Source organism: Lepisma saccharinum, chromosome 7 (assembly GCF_977018435.1).
Source record: "Lepisma saccharinum chromosome 7, izLepSacc3.1, whole genome shotgun sequence".
Taxonomy (NCBI): Eukaryota; Metazoa; Arthropoda; class Insecta; order Zygentoma; family Lepismatidae; genus Lepisma; species Lepisma saccharinum.
In genome coordinates, this window is record NC_139235.1 from 3,531,307 (window position 1) to 3,549,832 (window position 18,526).

Consider the following 18,526-nt stretch of genomic DNA (forward strand, 5'->3'; position numbering starts at 1 on the left):
AGCTCCGTGGTGGAGTAGCTAGCACAGTGTGTTACGATGCCAGGGGTCCTGGTTTTGAATCCTGGCCTGGGCATGGGTGTTCTGAGTGTCCCTTCATCAATTGTATCATAACATCACTCATCCTCATTGTCACAATTAGTCAAAAGTGATAGGAACGCCAAATAACAAAAATTAAATCAAAATCCTTCCATGAATAATGAATGTTGAAGCAACATACTAGATTCCTGTGTAATCTTTCCCTTACTATAACATACATTTCATTACACACCATCTCACATCACAACAGAAAATGTTGAATACTAGTCCAAAAGATGTTATTTTCATATTTAGATAATGTCCAGATAAGATCTAAATGTAATCCAAAAATTGTACTTTTCTTATCCAAAGAATGTACAAAAATCGAAGCATAACCTCCAGATAACGTCCGACTTGATGTCTGAAACAAGTCCAAAAGTGATCCAGACACATCCATAACATATCATTTTCTGAATATTCCTAGAAAATCATGTATGCGGACAAATAGATATCCAGGGGACATCCAATAGATGTCTATTGGAAATTCCTGGATATTTATGGGATCTCCAGAACTTCCAATACGAATATCCAAAGAATATACAATGGATGTCTTTTGGAGATTTCTGTGCTGTATGGGGTATTACAATCTTATGAAAGTTACTTTTAAAACTAACCGAGTTTTTGCTCAAAAAGTAACTCTATTACAGTTCTTTAAAAAGTAACATAGTTACTTTTACATTTACTTTATTCTAATTAAACCACAACTCCTTGTGTTACATGCATAAGATTGAAGCAGGCTCTTTATTTTTACTGTTGACCATGTAAAATATGTATTAAATTTTCACAAATATAACAACCCTCAAATATTTAGATGTAAAAATGTAGAGGCAAGAAAATTCAAAGTAAATCTTATACTCAAGAAAATTACATCACACAATACAATCACTTATTACAAAGGTATATATGAATATTAAAATTTTGTTTCTAGGTTTTTGTTGTTTAAATGTAGTGAAAGGTAACTGTAAAAATATACATTAAATTTTGTTATTCGTTGCTTGAAATACATAGCTGATTACAGTTATTAATTTGACAAAAGTAACTAGTTACGGTTACTGATACTTTGAAAAACAAAATGTTACTTGTAACTGCATTAAAAATACTTTGTTACTTTCAAACCCTGCTGCATTGATATGTTCCTTTTGATTAGTACCATATATTTAGTGAAGTAATATAACTGTCATTTTTGGTGGTGAGCACTGTCGCTTAATTTTCCATATATAGCTATAACAACTTTTATGTGATATTGGCTACTATTTGTGGGAATAGACACCCAGGCCCGTATCTAGAATTGATCTCCAGTGGGGCTCACGGGTTATCAGGGGGGGGGGCTTTGTAAACCAAGACGAATTCTCAAAAGTTTAACAGTGTTAAATGAAGGTAAATTATGTGGGGGTCATTATATGAAATTTAGAACTATCATACAAATACTACATTTTTTTCTATATCTTTTAAAACATAGTTGTTTTTTTAAGTGTTGACTGCTACTGAAATCATCCCTTACTGCACACTCCATACTACTTTTGATGATACAGATATTTATATCACACAAGAAAAAATGCGCAATATTCAATCATAGTGCCTACAGTACATCCCACCCTCGGCGGAAGCAATGAAACTCCCCTTCGTTCTGAAAACTTGGGAGCTGTTGACCTTTGACACAGATGCGGAGGGAATTTGCATGATGTCATCAAAATCACAGATTTCTGTCTAAGTGGGAGGTCGCAACAGGGGCAGCGAAAGTACAGATAAAGAAGCTGCCCTGTGAAATAATTTCTAGAGTCTACAGAAGAGAATCTTCTAAATACTTGCCGCTACTTATACTTCTTCTTACAAATAAGATGAAGAAATGTGTTAGCTGTTGTTCAGGTTCTGTGAATTTATCCTTCACCAAAGTTGTGAGCAAAATAATATCTGTTGTCTACATTTTCACTCTTCACTGCAAACAAATTACAGAAAATAGTTTTGCCTAATGTCTAGGAGGCTGACAGCAGTCCCAGGGGGGGGGGGCTCAGCTTCCCTGGCCCCTGCCTGGCTACTGGCCTGTAGACTTGTTGTTGGCGAATGTGTTGTGTGCTTGATCACTGATATATCGTAGTAGCTGTGGCGATATACCGGGTGTTCCAAAAGTCCTGCACCATAGGCTGGATAATAATATTTGTTCAATTGTTGGGAATTCAAATCCAGGGATCTGGGAGCCCATTCCACGGATCCCCTACTTTCAATCCATTGATGAAGGTTCTCATCCAGCCATTGACGTACCTGCATACCATAATGGGGCGGTGCTCCATCTTGCATGAACCACTGCGCACACAACCCAATTAAGACCAAGTTGGGAGGTAATTAGTCTCCCAACATAGCCAGGTATTTTTCGCTGGTGAGAGTGTCTTAAAAAAAGTAGGGGCCCACGATGCGGTCTTTTCACAGACATCACACCATGATGCGATACACCTATGGTGCATGACTTTTGGGCCACCCTATATTGCCGGCTGAATACTGTGATGTCATATTTCCATCTGCACTAACTTTTCAGGAGAACTGTGAAGTTTGACATATGTGGCTTTTGAATACACTACAAGATTTGTGCGAATATTTTATTAATGTTGATAATTCACAGCACCTGACATCCAGATACGTTGCTTTAGCATTAACATGTACAGAACATGTCATCAACTCATTTCCAATGCAAATTGGACATATGACAAAGGCTATCCAGCCTGCGACATGTAAGAGAATATTATATTTTAGAGTGTTTGTGACAAGTAATGTTAAACTAAATGCTTTGTTTTCTTTTTTCAGGTTATTGTAGAAGAGTGTAAAGAGGGAAAATTTGAAACTGAAACTGGTAAGCAACAATATATCCACATTATTTTTTTTAGGTAGAATTCTTCTGCTTGAGATGTATGCCAAGATGTAGTATATAATACAGTACTTTTTCTGTTTTTATTTTTTTATTCATAGCATGACGATAAGATACCTGATGACCACAAATGAAAATGAGATAACCAATCACAGAACCACAGGCATCATTGCATTTCATCTCCACTATTAAATTATTTTGAGAAATATTCTGCACACAAATATTATCTGTATATGTATTTGAATTATTGGAAGTTTGCACATCTCCATCTGCCTACTTCTAATACTTTTGTTTATTACAATGTGCAGGGGTAGCTTTAGATGGACAACATGCAACCTTTACAGAGGATTATAGTGGGTGTAGGCTACTTTATCCAGAATTTTTCATTTGGGAGATGGTGGAGTGTAAGTTCATGTTTAGGGGGTGTAAGGTATACTTAGAGCCAAAATAACCATAAACTGAGTCTTTGTGAAAAATTGTAGGGTATTTTGTGGAAATTTGGGGAAGTGTGGCTGTAGGTCCAAGTCCTAGAGCCATGGTATAAAGTTCCTGGGTATACTATGCCAAGTGATACTGACTTTTGAGTTCCTAAGGTCATCTCCTTACCCCTGCGTTGAAAACAAAAAACTGTGGCCTCTCCGATGACATAATGTTAACATCAGTCATTGCCTTGTAATCAAGGGGTCCTAGATTTGCTACCCGGTAGAGGCATATTGCACAATGGTTTCGATCCCACTTAACTGTAGGTTCCAATTAGTCTATCTATCTATGAGGCGCATGTCAAAAAAAAGGGCCGATAATTTTTTACGCGGGATTGGCAACACTGATGAAGTTGAGCAAGTGCAGGAGCATGCCCTGGTATTCTGTGCTTGCAACAGAGTGGGGTTGCGTACGTGCGAGTACCAGTAAGGTGAAATGGCTGCCTTAATACAAAATCCCGCCAAATGTGAAGTGAGATCTGTCATACGATTTCTGAACGCCAAAGAACAGAATGCAGCTGACATCCGTCGGGAATTCTGTGCCATTTATGGACCGACAGTGATGAGTGAAGGGAATGAGACTTTCGGGAAGGGCGTTCAAATGTCCATGACAATGAGCATAGTGGAAGGCCTAGTGTTCAGATGGACCATCTGGTGGAACGCGTTAACGAGAAAGTGCGTTCCAATCGCCGGTTCACAATATCTGAACTCGCCAAAGAGTTTCCAGAAGTGTCTGCGAAACACTGGGGTATCACAAACTGTGTGCGAGGTGGGTACCAAAAATGCTGACAGACGCTCACAAAGAGCAAAGAAGGACAGCTGCACGTGATTTTTTGGCCCGCTGGGTGGAGGATGGGGATGACCTCATTTCGCACATAGTGACGGGGGATGAAACGTGGATATCATACACCACTGGGGAGGCGAAGCAGCAGTCAATGCAATGGCGGCACTCTGGTTCTCCTAAAGCGAAGAGAATCAAACAAACACCATCAGTTCACAAAATCATGGCAACCGTGTTTTGGGACCAAAAGGGTGTGATTTTTGTGGAATTCTTGGAACCAGGACGAACAATTGCAGCAGAGGTGTATTGCGAAACACGGAATAATCTGCGACGTGCCATCCAGAATCGACGGAGAGGAATGCTACGCTCTGGAATTTTTCTGATCCATGACAACACCCGCCCACACACAGCTGCTCGTACTGTTGAGACAATTCAAAGATTTCAATGGGAACTATTCAATCATCCCCCTTACAGCCACGACATTGCCTCCAGCGATTTCTTTATTTTTCTTCACCTGAAAAAGTGGCTTGCATCGAAGTGTTTCAACGACAGTGACATGCTCAAGACATCAGTTCTGGACTGGCTGCACTCGCAGGTGGCAGATTTTTCCACAGAGGGTATACGGAAGCTTGTGCCACGTATCAGAAATGTCTTAAGGTTAATGGTGACTATGTCGAAAAATAGCCAAGGTATGTACTTGTTTATCAATCACAACAAATTTCTTCTTCATTCATTTTCTTGATTTTTAAAAAATATCGGCCCTTTTTTTTGACATACAAACAAACATGCAAATGAAAAACTAAACATAACAAAAGTCAGCACTTTAAAACCATAAGACAGTTGAGCAATGAACACAGATGATAATATAAAGAGTGAGATAGATAGTGTTCATGTTGCTAAATCCTTTTGCTACAGGACGGCAGACCTACAAGGGGGTATTGATTATGATACAGTTTTCACATTATCCCTACCAATACAAATCACCCAGTATTTATTAATTTTAGATTGATAGATTTGATTTATTTTACTTGGCTTTTCAGCCACGTTTGGCAAATCACAAAGATGTGGATGAGTGATGATATGAAATTGATGCAGGGACACCAAAGGTGCTTTGTGTAAAAATTTGATTTTTATTCGTGATTTGCTCTTTCTTTTCAGCATGCATTGAGAACAGGACCAAGTGTGACTTTTACAAGAAAGGAGAAGAAGCAATTATTCTAAACAAAACTACATATGATGATAAGCTAATAGTTAACTTTGAAATAGGGAATTACAATACCTGCTGTCATATCGAGTACAAGATAGAACTTCTGGTTTGGGAACATGCGGATGGAATCAAGAATACAACTCGAAGAAGTCTTCATTCTAAAAGAAGATTTGTCCTAAATCAATGCAGGGAAACGTTCTCAAATACAGAATACAAAAAGGTTTATGAATAATTATATTTACTAGAGTGCCCCACACCTTCGAATAAGCTTTGGTTGATTGATTTGATTTATTTATTTTAGTTTGCTTTTCTGCCACTTTTGGCTAATTGCGAAGATGAGGATGAGTGATGATATGATGAAAAGAAACAAAGAACACCCATGCCCAGGCTGGGATTTGAACCCGGTACCCCTGGTATCGTAGTATGGTATTCTAACCACTTCACCACGAAGGCAGGCTTTCGAATAAGCCGTGCACCTAGATTTTGAAAGAAGAAATATGGATGTTTTAAAAATTGATGCCACTACCAGTCTTGCACTTTCACAGCAGAAGTTTTACGGCTGCATTCTCCAATCACCAGTACAGTAACATTCAGGTTTTTTTTTATTAACCAGTGTCAGATGCAATTTCAAAATATAAGGGAGACTGATTTGTACCTGAAATTCAATAGAAAATAAAAGATATTCTGCAAATTTCATATCCTGAATTCAATTAGCTCTATACCCGTGTAAGCCACTCACTCATTCTCTGCCACGTTTTTAGTAAATAAAAGTGCATGGACACTTGAGTAAATATGGCATTTGCACAAATCATATTATGTTCTGTACAATGACTAAAGCATGAAACATATTTCAATTTGTTAAGTTAAGATATTTTGCATACAATTGATGTATTTCATTCAGGGAAGATTTTCATTGACTCAGTTTACATGAAATGAAACTGAACTTTACATCACTATATGTGGTTGTATATAAGGGGAGGGTTTAATGAAGCCAAACTGCTCCCATTGCCTTAGTAAACATTTTGAACTAATTGCATAATCAAAGAACATCTCAAAATTGGTCAACACTACAATGACTGAAAAGATTATGAAAGTTATTTTTAATATCGCACAAGCACACATACAAAAGTAGGTGTTTTAAAAATAACAGAATTAAATGTAAAAATAATATTGTATTGGTCAATATAATTAATGTATATCGAGCCAATATTTAGGTCCAAATTAGAGAGAAATTTGGTTATATTTCAAAAGGTATTCATTGATAATAAATAAATGGTTACCAGGGCTTGAAATGGACCAGAGTCATTCCGTCTCATCACAAACGGCAATGGACCATTCAGGTTAGTTTAGTATTTTTTAGATGTCACTACATTTTCCCATTTTCCTTTTCAGTGTGAATGATATTAATAATACTCTTTAATAGTACATATTAACATAACCCCACAGCTCTACAGCACCTTGGCGGGCCTTGGCTTACCTACCGACTGCTGGTCTCCCTCCCACACTGTTCCGCCGTCACCTGTTATAGCGTGGAGGTCTCAGACCAGTGTTGGGGTGACGGGTGATCAGCCCGACGAACCCCCAGCCGTTGTTCTAGGTCTTCTCGACCAGGTTACGCTCACTCACTCGGAGCTTCCCAATTTCCTCACGATGGTGGGTTGCCACCGGCCCTATACGTAGGCCGAATAAATTCCGACCAGAGCCGGATTCGAACCTACGCCGTCCCGCAGCGAGCGATCTCAAGACGAGTGAACGCCTTAACCCGCTCGAATAGTACATATTACAGCATACATATAAGATCCCCTTCTACAGATGCATTGCTGCCACGAGAGAGCTTAGCAGAGTATGATGGCATCTGTTGCCTTCATCTTTTGTAACTTGTGGTTTTTATTTTATATTGCTCTCCTGTTTTGCATTGTTCCTTAAATTATAAATATTTCTATTAAAATTCCTGTTTTTTATAATTTCAGACTGCTAGTATTGTGTTCAACTACGTCTACAAAGCATGGTACCTGGTGCGAATTTGGCCATTGGTTAAAGGTGGTAGCCGTCGTCCGTTAAAATCAAAACTAAGCTATTATAACAGTACATTTGAGAAGGTCATTCTTGCAGAACAAATACCTACATTGAATGATATTTATTCTGGGTAAGTTTACGTTTTATTTGGATATAAATATGTACATAGTCCTTCTTTAAAATTTAGGCATAATGAAATTAGCTGATTGGAGAGGTTTTATTGTCCCCTGTGTGGGATTTTTCTTAGTTGTTCCCCTAACAAATAACGAGAATTTCTGTGTGGAATTTCTTGGTGGTGGCCAACTGTTGATCTTGTCACCAAAGTTCCCTGGTTTGAGTAGCTGGTTGGGCATGAGTGTTCTTTCATTCATCACTCATCATCATCATCATTACAGGGTGGCTACTCTAGGACCATGATAAAATTCAAGTATAATTCCTGGTTTTCAAGGCGAATATTTTCTCTATTTCAACCTTAAGTATTACTGCCTCTCAACATCCACACACAAATATCTTAATAATATAAAACGTCTCTGTGATTCCAACATCCAAAAATTATAATTCAATTAAACGGTATACGTAATATAATTAAAATATTTAATTTAAGGTGCTGAGTTCCTATTTATAATCAGAGGCGCAACCACGAATTTTTGTCTGGGTGGGTGGGGAGAAAGTGCCAGGATAAACGTACTACTAATAATAATAATAACAGTGTTACTGATATTTTAATTATTATTATAATTGATTTGTTTTATTTTACTTCACTTCTTGTGCCACGTTTGGCTAATTTGCGAAGATGGGGATGAGTGATATGATGAAATTGATGAATGAGCAGCCACAAACATCCATGCCCAAGCCGGGACCAATGTTGTTGTTATTATTATTATTAGTAGTTAGTAGTAGTAATCAGTGGCAAGCCCAAGGGGGGGTTGGTGGGGGTTATAACCCCCCCCTTTGTCTCAATATTCCTCAAAAAAAGAACGTCAATGGTAGAAAATTTTACAAAATGAGGCCGGGACTACCAAGAAAAAGTATACGTAACCCCTCCCTTTTGAAATCCTGGGTACGCCACTGGTAGTAATAGTAGTAGTATCAAAGACGTTATTATCCTCTTGAATTATGCAAAAAGGGGATAGAAGTTGGTGCTAAAGCATTTGTGTTCAAACAAACAATTTCAATTATTTTTTCAACACGTTCAATTTCATAATGGAAAACAAGCGCACAAACTATTTTTGAGACAGAAAATGCTTGATAAATGCATTACAAATATAATTCTCTTTTACATTAACATGTATAACTTTCATGCACTATATATGTTTCAAATACATGCAACGTGGACACTAAATTGTGTCTGTATTCAAAGTTTCTTTAATACATATTATTATATACAAATTTACAATACAATGCATTACGGAGAACAATGAAATAATGCAAGTGAAGCAAGGCAGAAATTATTTGGATCTAATTTTTTGCAGGCTGCAATCGATATTGATTTAATAGGGTGCAAATAATTTCACTGCCGCCAATGCATTCCCTCTTTTACAACTTTTGTGCCTCCCCGATGGTGTAGTGGTAACATCGTCGCCTTGTGATCAAGGGGTCCCGGGTTCGAAACACAGGTGGAGGCACATGGCACAGTAGTTCAGATCCCACTTTAAATTGTAGATCCAGTCCCAGTTAGCCTTACTGTGCATAAAGTGGGCTTAAAACCACAAATCAATCAATCAATTTTACAACTTTTTTTTCATTTAGATAGTTCGGCGCCCAGGTCCGACTCCTGCCACCCCCCTAGCTATGGTTATAATCTTGATAAGACTAAGAAAAGCAGGAATTGCAAGCGAAGGGAGCAAGAAAATTTCACGAAAATAATTTTTATTTGCATAAAATGTCAATAGGATTGGATTAATACAGGTTGTAATTTTTCACGTCTACGGAGAAAAATTCAAGTAGAATTCACACATAATTCCCAGAATTCAAGGAATTCCCGGTGAGTAGCCACCCTGCATTACCGTTAGCCAAAAGTAGCAGAAAAGCAACATAATGTAACAAAAATACAAATGTTAACAACTTTTATCTACTGATACAGATCTTTCAAGTTTGAATAATACAAGGTGTTGTAGAGATTAGGGGGAAACTCTCAAAATATGAGTTGTGGGAATCGGCAGTTTTCCAAACTTCTGTCCTATTCTAAAGTACATTCACTGTCTTTATCTAAAGCAAATGTCAGAGTATTAGAGGCGAGGTAGACTTCTATTAGACATTGCATGAGTTCCTACAGTCTTCCATGTATATGATACAACAATAAAATAATAATAATAAAAATCAACCTTTGTCGAATTCACCCTTAATATCCGCAACGTCTCATATTACAGTTATAACAATGGAAAGAATTTAACAAAAGCATAAAGAAGCATAAAATGATTCTTGTGAATAATATTACCTTATTTGAACATAAGAATTCAACTGTGAAACAAGCAATTTATTGTTATTATGTTTAAAACGAAGTTGTTGTCAAATTTTAATTATGGATCCAAAATATCATCTGATAATAATTCAAAGTCCTCCTTTCTACAAAGATTCTTGATCTCTTCTGTAGGATTAAATTTCAAAGGTGGTCGCTTAACCCACTTGTGAAAGAGGGAACTCCATACCGAGTCTATTTTTTTGTCTTGAATGTTAACATTTCTCATATCTGTTATGGTTTTTCTACACTAATGCATTTTTGTATCTTTTCAGTGAGGAACTAAGCCTTGTTACAAACTTTTCCGAACCATTTAAAGGAGTGGCAAGACATGTTAACAATACAGATGTGTTTGAAATTCTAGTTGGCACTGTAAGTTATATTTTGATCATGTTTCATACTTACAAACACTTTTAGGTAAGAAATAGAAAAATAATAAGATATGAAAATTATGTCAATAGTGTTGGGTTCGGTGACCCAAATTATCGAGGTATAATTGTCAATATTATTTCTTTACTGGAGTGGGCCTGCATTGAATGGCTCTGGGGTCACCCAGCCCCTAATAAATGGCCATTTTGGGATGATCCTTGGGAGTAAAGGTGGCTAGAGCATGGTGCTGATCACATCCCTGCACATGGATTTGCAATGTGCAGCTACTAGCTACTAACTATACCTTTTAATTATATGCTATTCCTAGTAAATATATGTAATTTGTATCGTGACAGGGGTTAGGTGGGAGTTAACTACAATCACGAAATATGGATATTAATAATAATAATAATAATAATAACATAGTATGAAACATGAAGTCTTAAATATGTCTGAAAATAACAACGACACTGGAGATGATGATATGAAAGTGATGAAGGAACACACACACAAAGGAACACCCATCCAGGGCAGGATTTTGTTGCATGATCATTAATTATTGTGCTTAACCACTGTGGCAACATTGAAAATTTTGTAATTTAGAAAGGTGAGCTAGAAATAATTACTGAATGCATGCAGCAATTCACATAAAACACTAAAGTCTTCATACAATTAGAAACGATGAGTTACAATAAAGCATGTATGTTCTAAATTTATCATACAGAGAAGCCTTGCCTTACGTGACCCCACATAGATCCTTTCACCTTAGATCCAGAGAAGACCCTAGTTGGAAATGAGATTGTCAAATTTAGCTCTTCCCACACGTTACAAAGTGTCATAAAGTAACTGTTGGTAATGTTACTTTTATTGAGAAAGTAACTCTATTACTGATACAGCTACTTACTTTTAAAAGCAGCTAACTACAGTTAGAATTTCTCTAGAAAGGAATTGTTACTTGTAATAGCATTTCGAGTAACTTGTCACTTCCAAAGACAACTTTAACATGCATGTTATATTAATTGTTATGATCGTCTATTTACAAAATTGTATTTGAATTTTGCAGAATTACCCAAAAGAATGCAAGAATGGAAGCAAAGCCTTCACACAAGGCTTCATGTGTTGTAAACAGGTGGGTTCTCATCTATATATTTATATATACATATATTAAGTGGTTGGAAGTAGCGAGCTACAAAATTTTTAGCTGTAGCTGTAGCAATGCTACAAAATTCCTGTAGTTGCAGCGAAAATTTCACTACAGCTACTTTGTATTTTTAGTGGAAATGTTAATTATCAGATAATTATTTTATCTTAATTGCATATATATATATATATATATATCTGGATTTAGTAATAATTATATGGATATTTAGAAAATCTGGATATCCATCCTGTTCATGACAACTATCATTCTTGAAAGAGTAAAAAAAATCACCATTCACATGTTTTTCGTTTAAAATACTGCCTTCATATTAGCCTTTTAAGAATAAAATAATTATTATCAATAAAAATATGTTTATGTATACACATAATAATTCGAAAAAATATATATTTGTTTATTGTCATAAAACATGAACTTGGTAGCATCCTAATTGTAATACTCAGATAAAATTGAATTGATATGTCATGTATATAGGCACGTTACAAACACTACAGTAAAAATAAGTCCCATAGGTAACACTATGAAAATATATTGAATGTCGGATATCATTATAATAAATAACGGAATCTGTTATCTAGTAAGGACTTCTGTTGAATATCCATATGGTTGTTTATTGTTTCATGCAAAAATAGTGAAGTAGCGAGTATCGTATTGAGTTACTTTTTGGTAAATGTAGCTGTAGCTGTAGTGAAGCTACTTTTAAAATGTAGCGTTCTGATCACTGCATATATTTAATTTCAATATTCTATATCAATGGTTTAGCCATACATAGGCTTACCATACATCCGGGATTAGCCCGGACAGTTGGTTTTTTTAGTGCTGTCCAGGGTTGCAAAATGTCCGGGATTGCAAAATGTCCAGGGTTTTGAGAATCTGAACATGAAAATAGCTACTGGTATTGAATATTGACGACCAGAATTTATGACCAGCAAGGATCAATCGATTATAAGGATCGATTCTTTTCTTTCTTCGAGAAATCGACTTCCGAACGGTTCCATTTTCCGTACTTCCGTGAGCATCTTGCAAGCGTGTGAAGTAACTCGTCTGCATGTTTTTGATAATTATAACTATTTACAAGGTCTTTGCATTTGGCAATGCGCAAATGAAAGTGTGTATTTAACGTTAACCTGCAGCAGAAATACAAATTCTTGAAACTGTGTAACTACAGTGACAGTGAACGTGTGCAATGTACATTCTGTAATGGAGTATTTTCTCTTGCACATAAAGGAAGAGGTGATATTGAAGATCACGTGAAAACAGTTAAACATAGGAGTGCTATTAATGTTACTGCTTCAACAAACATAAGAGATTTTAGAAAATAATGTTAATATTTTTTCTTGTACAATTTATAGTTTAATGTTCCAATAAAATGTTAAGGCTTTTAAGTAATTTCAATTTATTTTTGTAAAGAAAACTAAAATTCAGCAGTAACGAGTTGATCGCGAATATGTCCTTGGTTGGACCCAAAAAAATATGGTAAGCCTAGCCATACACCTCCAATATCCCCCGTCTCAAATTGTCCTCCTACAAGTTTATGGGAATATTTGTACTAAATTTAGATTTACTAAACTAAAAAAAACAACTAAATTCCATGATACAAAAACACGAAATCCACTGACGAAGGCAGTTTTATTAACATAATAAACTCTATGCATGTAACATTTTGACTCTGTATCAGGGCTTTCTTCAGACTACGAAACAATTTCAATTTTTTTTTCATTACAATATTTTGTTACAATTCAAAAACAATTTTTTTTTTTTTTTAAATTGTTCTATAGTCTGAAGAAGGCCTGATACAGGGTCCAAATGTTACGTGTATAGTGTTTTTCTTACTTTAATAAAACTGCCTTGGTCAGCAGATTTAGTGTTTTCAATTCCATGGTACAGAGCCCTTTAAGAGCATATAACTGGTTGTTTACACACAATGTGACTAACTTATTTTGTTGGCATAAAGGCATATGCCAAGTCTGTTCTCATCATTCTGCTGGGAAATGCCCAAAGAACTATGTAGTCAGGGTGCGTAGGCTGTAGTAATAGAAGAAGGCTTGAGAGTAGAAGGATTTATCCCATAGTGCTGTACTATTATGACTGAATAATGTAACTGGCTCTATTTAATATCAAGCCCTTTTAATAAAAACATTCTGTTTTCCTTTATTTCTTATGTACATGGTGTGTTCCATAAGTAATTGAACTTTGTCTTGTAGAAGATTGTGTCTTTATTTAGTGTAGTAGAAAATAATATCGCACTACTATTTAATAGCCCATGGTGCAACAGCCCTTGAGGGCCAAGGACTACTTACAGACTCCCGCATGCCTCAGCAGAGGTGGCGATCATCCAACCAGGTGTGAGATGACGTGTGATCAGAATTACGAACCGACAGTCCTTGTTGTAGGTTTCTGTGGCTGGGTTACACTACTTATTCGTAGCTCCCCAATTTTCTCATGATGGTGGGTGGCCACTGGTCCCATACACAGGCTGAAATCTCAGGAGAAAAGTTGCTATGCTTCTCCCAGGAGACTCTGACCAGCGTGCATCCTGTAACCTGAGCACACATCCTGACACCTTGGGTCACATGGGCATGGTGCAGGACATCATACTACTACTAATACCATCATTACACTCAGGGGTGCCCATCCTCCCTAGGACCTATGATGCACACCTCCAAAAATGTTAAACATCCCCCCCCCCTTATGCTGAATTATTTACTCTAATTATTTTGGACAGACCAAATTTGCGGAACAATATAATGCAGACAAATACACTATGCTGCCATTCATCACCGGACATCCCTCAAAAAGTGCTTGGGATCGTCTGTACACGTCATACAACCTATAAAAGGCATTGCCGGTTGAGAATACACTCATACCAGCTACAGCAGTCAATATGGACAGATGACGCGAACTGAGTGAGGTGGAAAGAGGGATGATCATTGGATCCCACAGGTTTGGGCATTCGACCCGTGAGATTTCCAACAAATTTCAGATACCCCGGTTGACAGTGAGTGATGTTATCGTGAAGTGGAAGCGAGAGGGGGTCATGACATGCCGACCCAGACCCAGTCAACTGAAAATATTAACAGATCGTGACCGTCGATGCTTGAAACGTGTGGTGAAGTCAAACTGGAAGGCGTCGTTACAGATGGTGGCACAGGAGTTTTGATCGGCTTCCAGTAGTGCTGCAAGTGATCGTACTGTTAGCCGGGAGATCATCGCACTTGGTTTTCATGGTCGCGCAACAGTTCACAAGCCGCATATCACAGCCTGCAATGCGTTCCGTCAGTTACAGTGGTGCCAGGAACGCCGCCATTGGACTCTCGAACAATGGAAATCCGTCCTACGGACTGATGGATCGTGCTACCAGATGTGGCAGTCCGATGGACGTGTGTGGGTGTGGCATATGCCCAGTGAAGGCTGTTTACAGGACTGTATCGTACCCACAGTGAAATTCGGTAGAGGTGGCATCATGGTGTGGTCCTGCTTTTCGTGGTATGGTCTTGGTCCTCTTGTTTTAGTTTGGAGATACATGAATGCCTATGCGTACCAAAAAGTTCTGGACAATTCTGCATTACCGACATTGTGGTATTGGTGCATACCTGTTTCAGCACGACAATGCTCCATGTCATATGGCAGGCATTATCAACACGTGGCTCGAGGACATGGGTGTTCAAAAACTTGATTGGCCAGCCCAAAGTCTAGATATCAACCCCATTGAACACCTTTGGGACGAGTTGGAGCGCCACTTGAAAGCCAGGCCATTCCGCCCAAAAAACATCACTGAGCTGTTTGCTGCTTTGCAGGAGGAATGGGGCAAGATTCCTGTCGACACGTATCGCAAATTGGTGAAAAATCTTCCTCGAAGGGTTGCGGACGTCATTGCGGTGAAAGGTGGCCCTACACGATACTGATGTGGTACTGCGACCGGATTAACGTACTGGTATGGGATGTCCGGTGATGAATGGCAACATAGTGTGTATATGTTTACTTTAGATATTGTTTAGAATGGAGACATTAACATTTAGAATTGCATATTAGTTAGACATTGATTGAAATGACATTTTACATAAATGATAATAACTTCTGACATTGCAAAGTTGATGCGGCAACCTATTGATAATTTCCTTAGGCTCATGTCATTGTTAGTGTACTAAACCTTATTCTTAACAGTTTGTCGGCTTGACTAACCTTGTTTTAATGCAAACAGAACGTCCCCCCTTTCCAAACCGATTCTAAAGGCATAAGAGGTGGCGTTTCATTTCAACCCCATCGCAGCGATTACCCACAGGTAGGTAGAAAATCTACACATTATAACCATAACTAAAAATTAATAACAAGTCAAACAAAATGATCCCCACTCCCTATTTTGTGTGAAGATATGCCCCCTGTGGGCACCCCTGATTACACTCGGGTACACCTAAACTGAAATTATTGCAGAAAGTGAAGTAACTACATTTTTGTAGTGTCATGTGTATTACTTCATGGAGTGCAATGACTTATGAAACACCCCATGTACATGTGATTGTATCATAAATTGTCGCTTTGCATTATGTATTCATTTAGTGGTATTTTTTACCCACAGGGAATTCAGGGATATACTAACTTAGTCACATGTGGTGGCATAAAAGGCATTACACCAGGAAATTATACTGTACATGTAAGTAGTACCTTATGTGGATCATTTAACTTTCACATTATCAATATCATCACAGATACTATAAATAATCATTAATTATTTACATTAAATATCCCCCCTTCCCCGGACATCTCACAATTTACACAACTTAGATTAATCCCTGGCTGAACCAAAATTTTCACAACTATTTAGTAAGTTAAAATTGTGCTGTGTGTTATATTTATATAAGCTAATTTATAATAAAATAAATATATATCGTACTTTATTCTATGTACGCCTATTGTAACTGGAGTGAAAGCTCTGTTATAGGTGATAATTAAATAAATTTAAAACATGGAGGGAATTGCAAAACCCACCACTATAATTATGTAATACATTTCATTTATCACAAATCATTGATTAACATGGTAAAGTGGATAATTGTTAAGAACTTCATATAGCTACTTAACGTGAAATTTTGAAATTTCGGCGTTGCACAATTTAATGGTTACATCCTATTAATTTTGAAGACTCTCTGCCTTTATTCACTAAGGGTACGGCATCTGGAGTGGAGATGGTATTTATTAATATCTTCGAAATTAATATAATATAACCATTATATTGTGCAATGCAGAAATATGAAATTTCAAAATTTCATGTAAGTAACTTTAAACTGCATTTACTGCATCCATCATGAATTCATATAGCTAGTTCAGTTGGAAATACAAATACTCTAAATGCATTACTTATCTCACTCAAAAATAACTTTGATAAGAGGTGGATTATATCTTCATGTATTTAATTAACTGTGAAGCTATTGTATTTGTTTCTGACTGGTATTTTATTTGTTCACAATAGCTAATAATTGAAGATGAACGCTGCATGGGGAATACCATGTGGACCGAAGGAAATGGTGGTTGCAAGTGGAGATCAAACATAGGTATGTTCCATATACACGGAAAAAGGATCATAGCATTTTTTCTCCAAAACTAATAGTGAAACATGGGTTAGGTTATGAAAAAAATAACACCAGTGGTCAAAATGAGGGGGGATGCAGGGGGGATGGTGCCTCTCTTCACAGCTAGCAAAGTTTTGCAAAGCATCTCCCCTGGCTAATCCCAAGGCTTGACTAAACATTCCCCACGCTAATATTTTCCACTTCAAGCACTGAATCACATACTTAACATTGAAGACTAAATGACCACCCATTAAAAATAAACATTTTTTTTTCAGAATTCTTAGAAGTAATGTAATTAAATTATTAATTGCTGATTTGATTATGTAATTAGCGCAAAATGTTTACTAAATAAATGAGAGGGGTTTGGACTCATTAAAGTGTCCCTTCATTCACGGCCATTGTCAATAGCAACGATTGGGTGCCAAAATTTGGTGGGCAAGGACAGTTTAATTTTTCTTGGTAGGCAAGACTTAGCATTAAGATGCCACAGTACAGGGGGCACAGTTGCAAAACGTTGGTGGAAGCTGCCCGGCATGACCTACAGCTGCCATGATGAATAATGTGTTTGTTTGGTTTGGTTTGATTTGGTGTTTTAAGTCCACTTTATGCACAGTAAGGCTAATCGGGACTGGACCTACAGTTTAAAGAGGGATCCAAACCACTATGTGCCTCCACCGGGTATCGAACCTGGGACCCCTTGATTACAAGGCAACGACGCAACCACTGCGCCATCGGGGAGGCCCATAATAATGTGTTTGTGTTTTCACGTGGTTTTACTGGTTTCTGTTGAATAAAGTAATACTTTTTGTATTGATTTACCAGAATGACTTTATCTTTTCAGAATTGGATGTTGAACCTCCGAGTTCTCCTAAAGCAGAGCCTCTTGAGTCAAATGTCTCACTGCCATTCATTATAGGAGCTGCTATTGGCTTGGCAATTTTTGTCGGTGCTGTTTCCATATACCTGTACCGTAGGAACTGGATTCAGAGTCCAGCACCTGAAACTCGTAAGTACAATTAGAGGATTTTGTTATTATTGAATCACATCACCCCACACCGTAGTCGTGCAGTGTAAGGCATCAGGCCATGGCCTTGGGCTATGAGACGTACGCTGGTCCGAATCTTCTAGGCAAAAGCGTAACAATTTTTCCCCTGAGATTCTAGCCAGTCTGATGGATCGGTGGCCACCCACCATTGTGAGGTTATTAGGTAGCTACGAATGAGTAGGAAAACTTACGATGACAACTGGGGGTTCATTGTGCTGACCACACATCACCCCATAACTTGGAAGATCTGTTGCTTTGTAGGATCAGGTGGGAGTGAGGCTGGCAGTCGGTAGGTAGAGGAGTCCTGGACGTGACCTTATTAAGTCCAACCCGACAATTTCAGATTTTCATGAAAAGTTCATTTTTTGGTGATAATTTGGCATGGAACGACCCCATATGCATGTACATAAAACTTGTTTATAGAAGATTTACTAATAGTAGTACAAATACCACAATTTTGTAACGTGAGACGTTGACACAAAAATACAAGATTATATGTATTACAAGAATTTT

General features: G+C 37.5%; 2 protein-coding genes across 2 annotated transcripts in view; one reads left to right on the forward strand and one right to left on the reverse strand.

The window, feature by feature from the left end:
- Positions 1-18,526, reverse strand: part of LOC145989684 (uncharacterized) — a 173,595-nt gene that overhangs the window by 47,238 nt on the left and 107,831 nt on the right. The window lies entirely within an intron of this gene.
- Positions 1-18,526, forward strand: part of LOC145989683 (uncharacterized) — a 44,864-nt gene that overhangs the window by 12,938 nt on the left and 13,400 nt on the right. The window contains exons 3-10 of the mRNA XM_083124904.1: positions 2,872-2,917; positions 5,351-5,619; positions 7,370-7,545; positions 10,149-10,245; positions 11,306-11,371; positions 15,978-16,052; positions 16,869-16,950; positions 17,810-17,974. Of these exons, the coding sequence (XP_082981030.1) occupies positions 2,872-2,917; positions 5,351-5,619; positions 7,370-7,545; positions 10,149-10,245; positions 11,306-11,371; positions 15,978-16,052; positions 16,869-16,950; positions 17,810-17,974 (976 nt within the window). The remainder of the gene's footprint in view (positions 1-2,871; positions 2,918-5,350; positions 5,620-7,369; positions 7,546-10,148; positions 10,246-11,305; positions 11,372-15,977; positions 16,053-16,868; positions 16,951-17,809; positions 17,975-18,526) is intronic.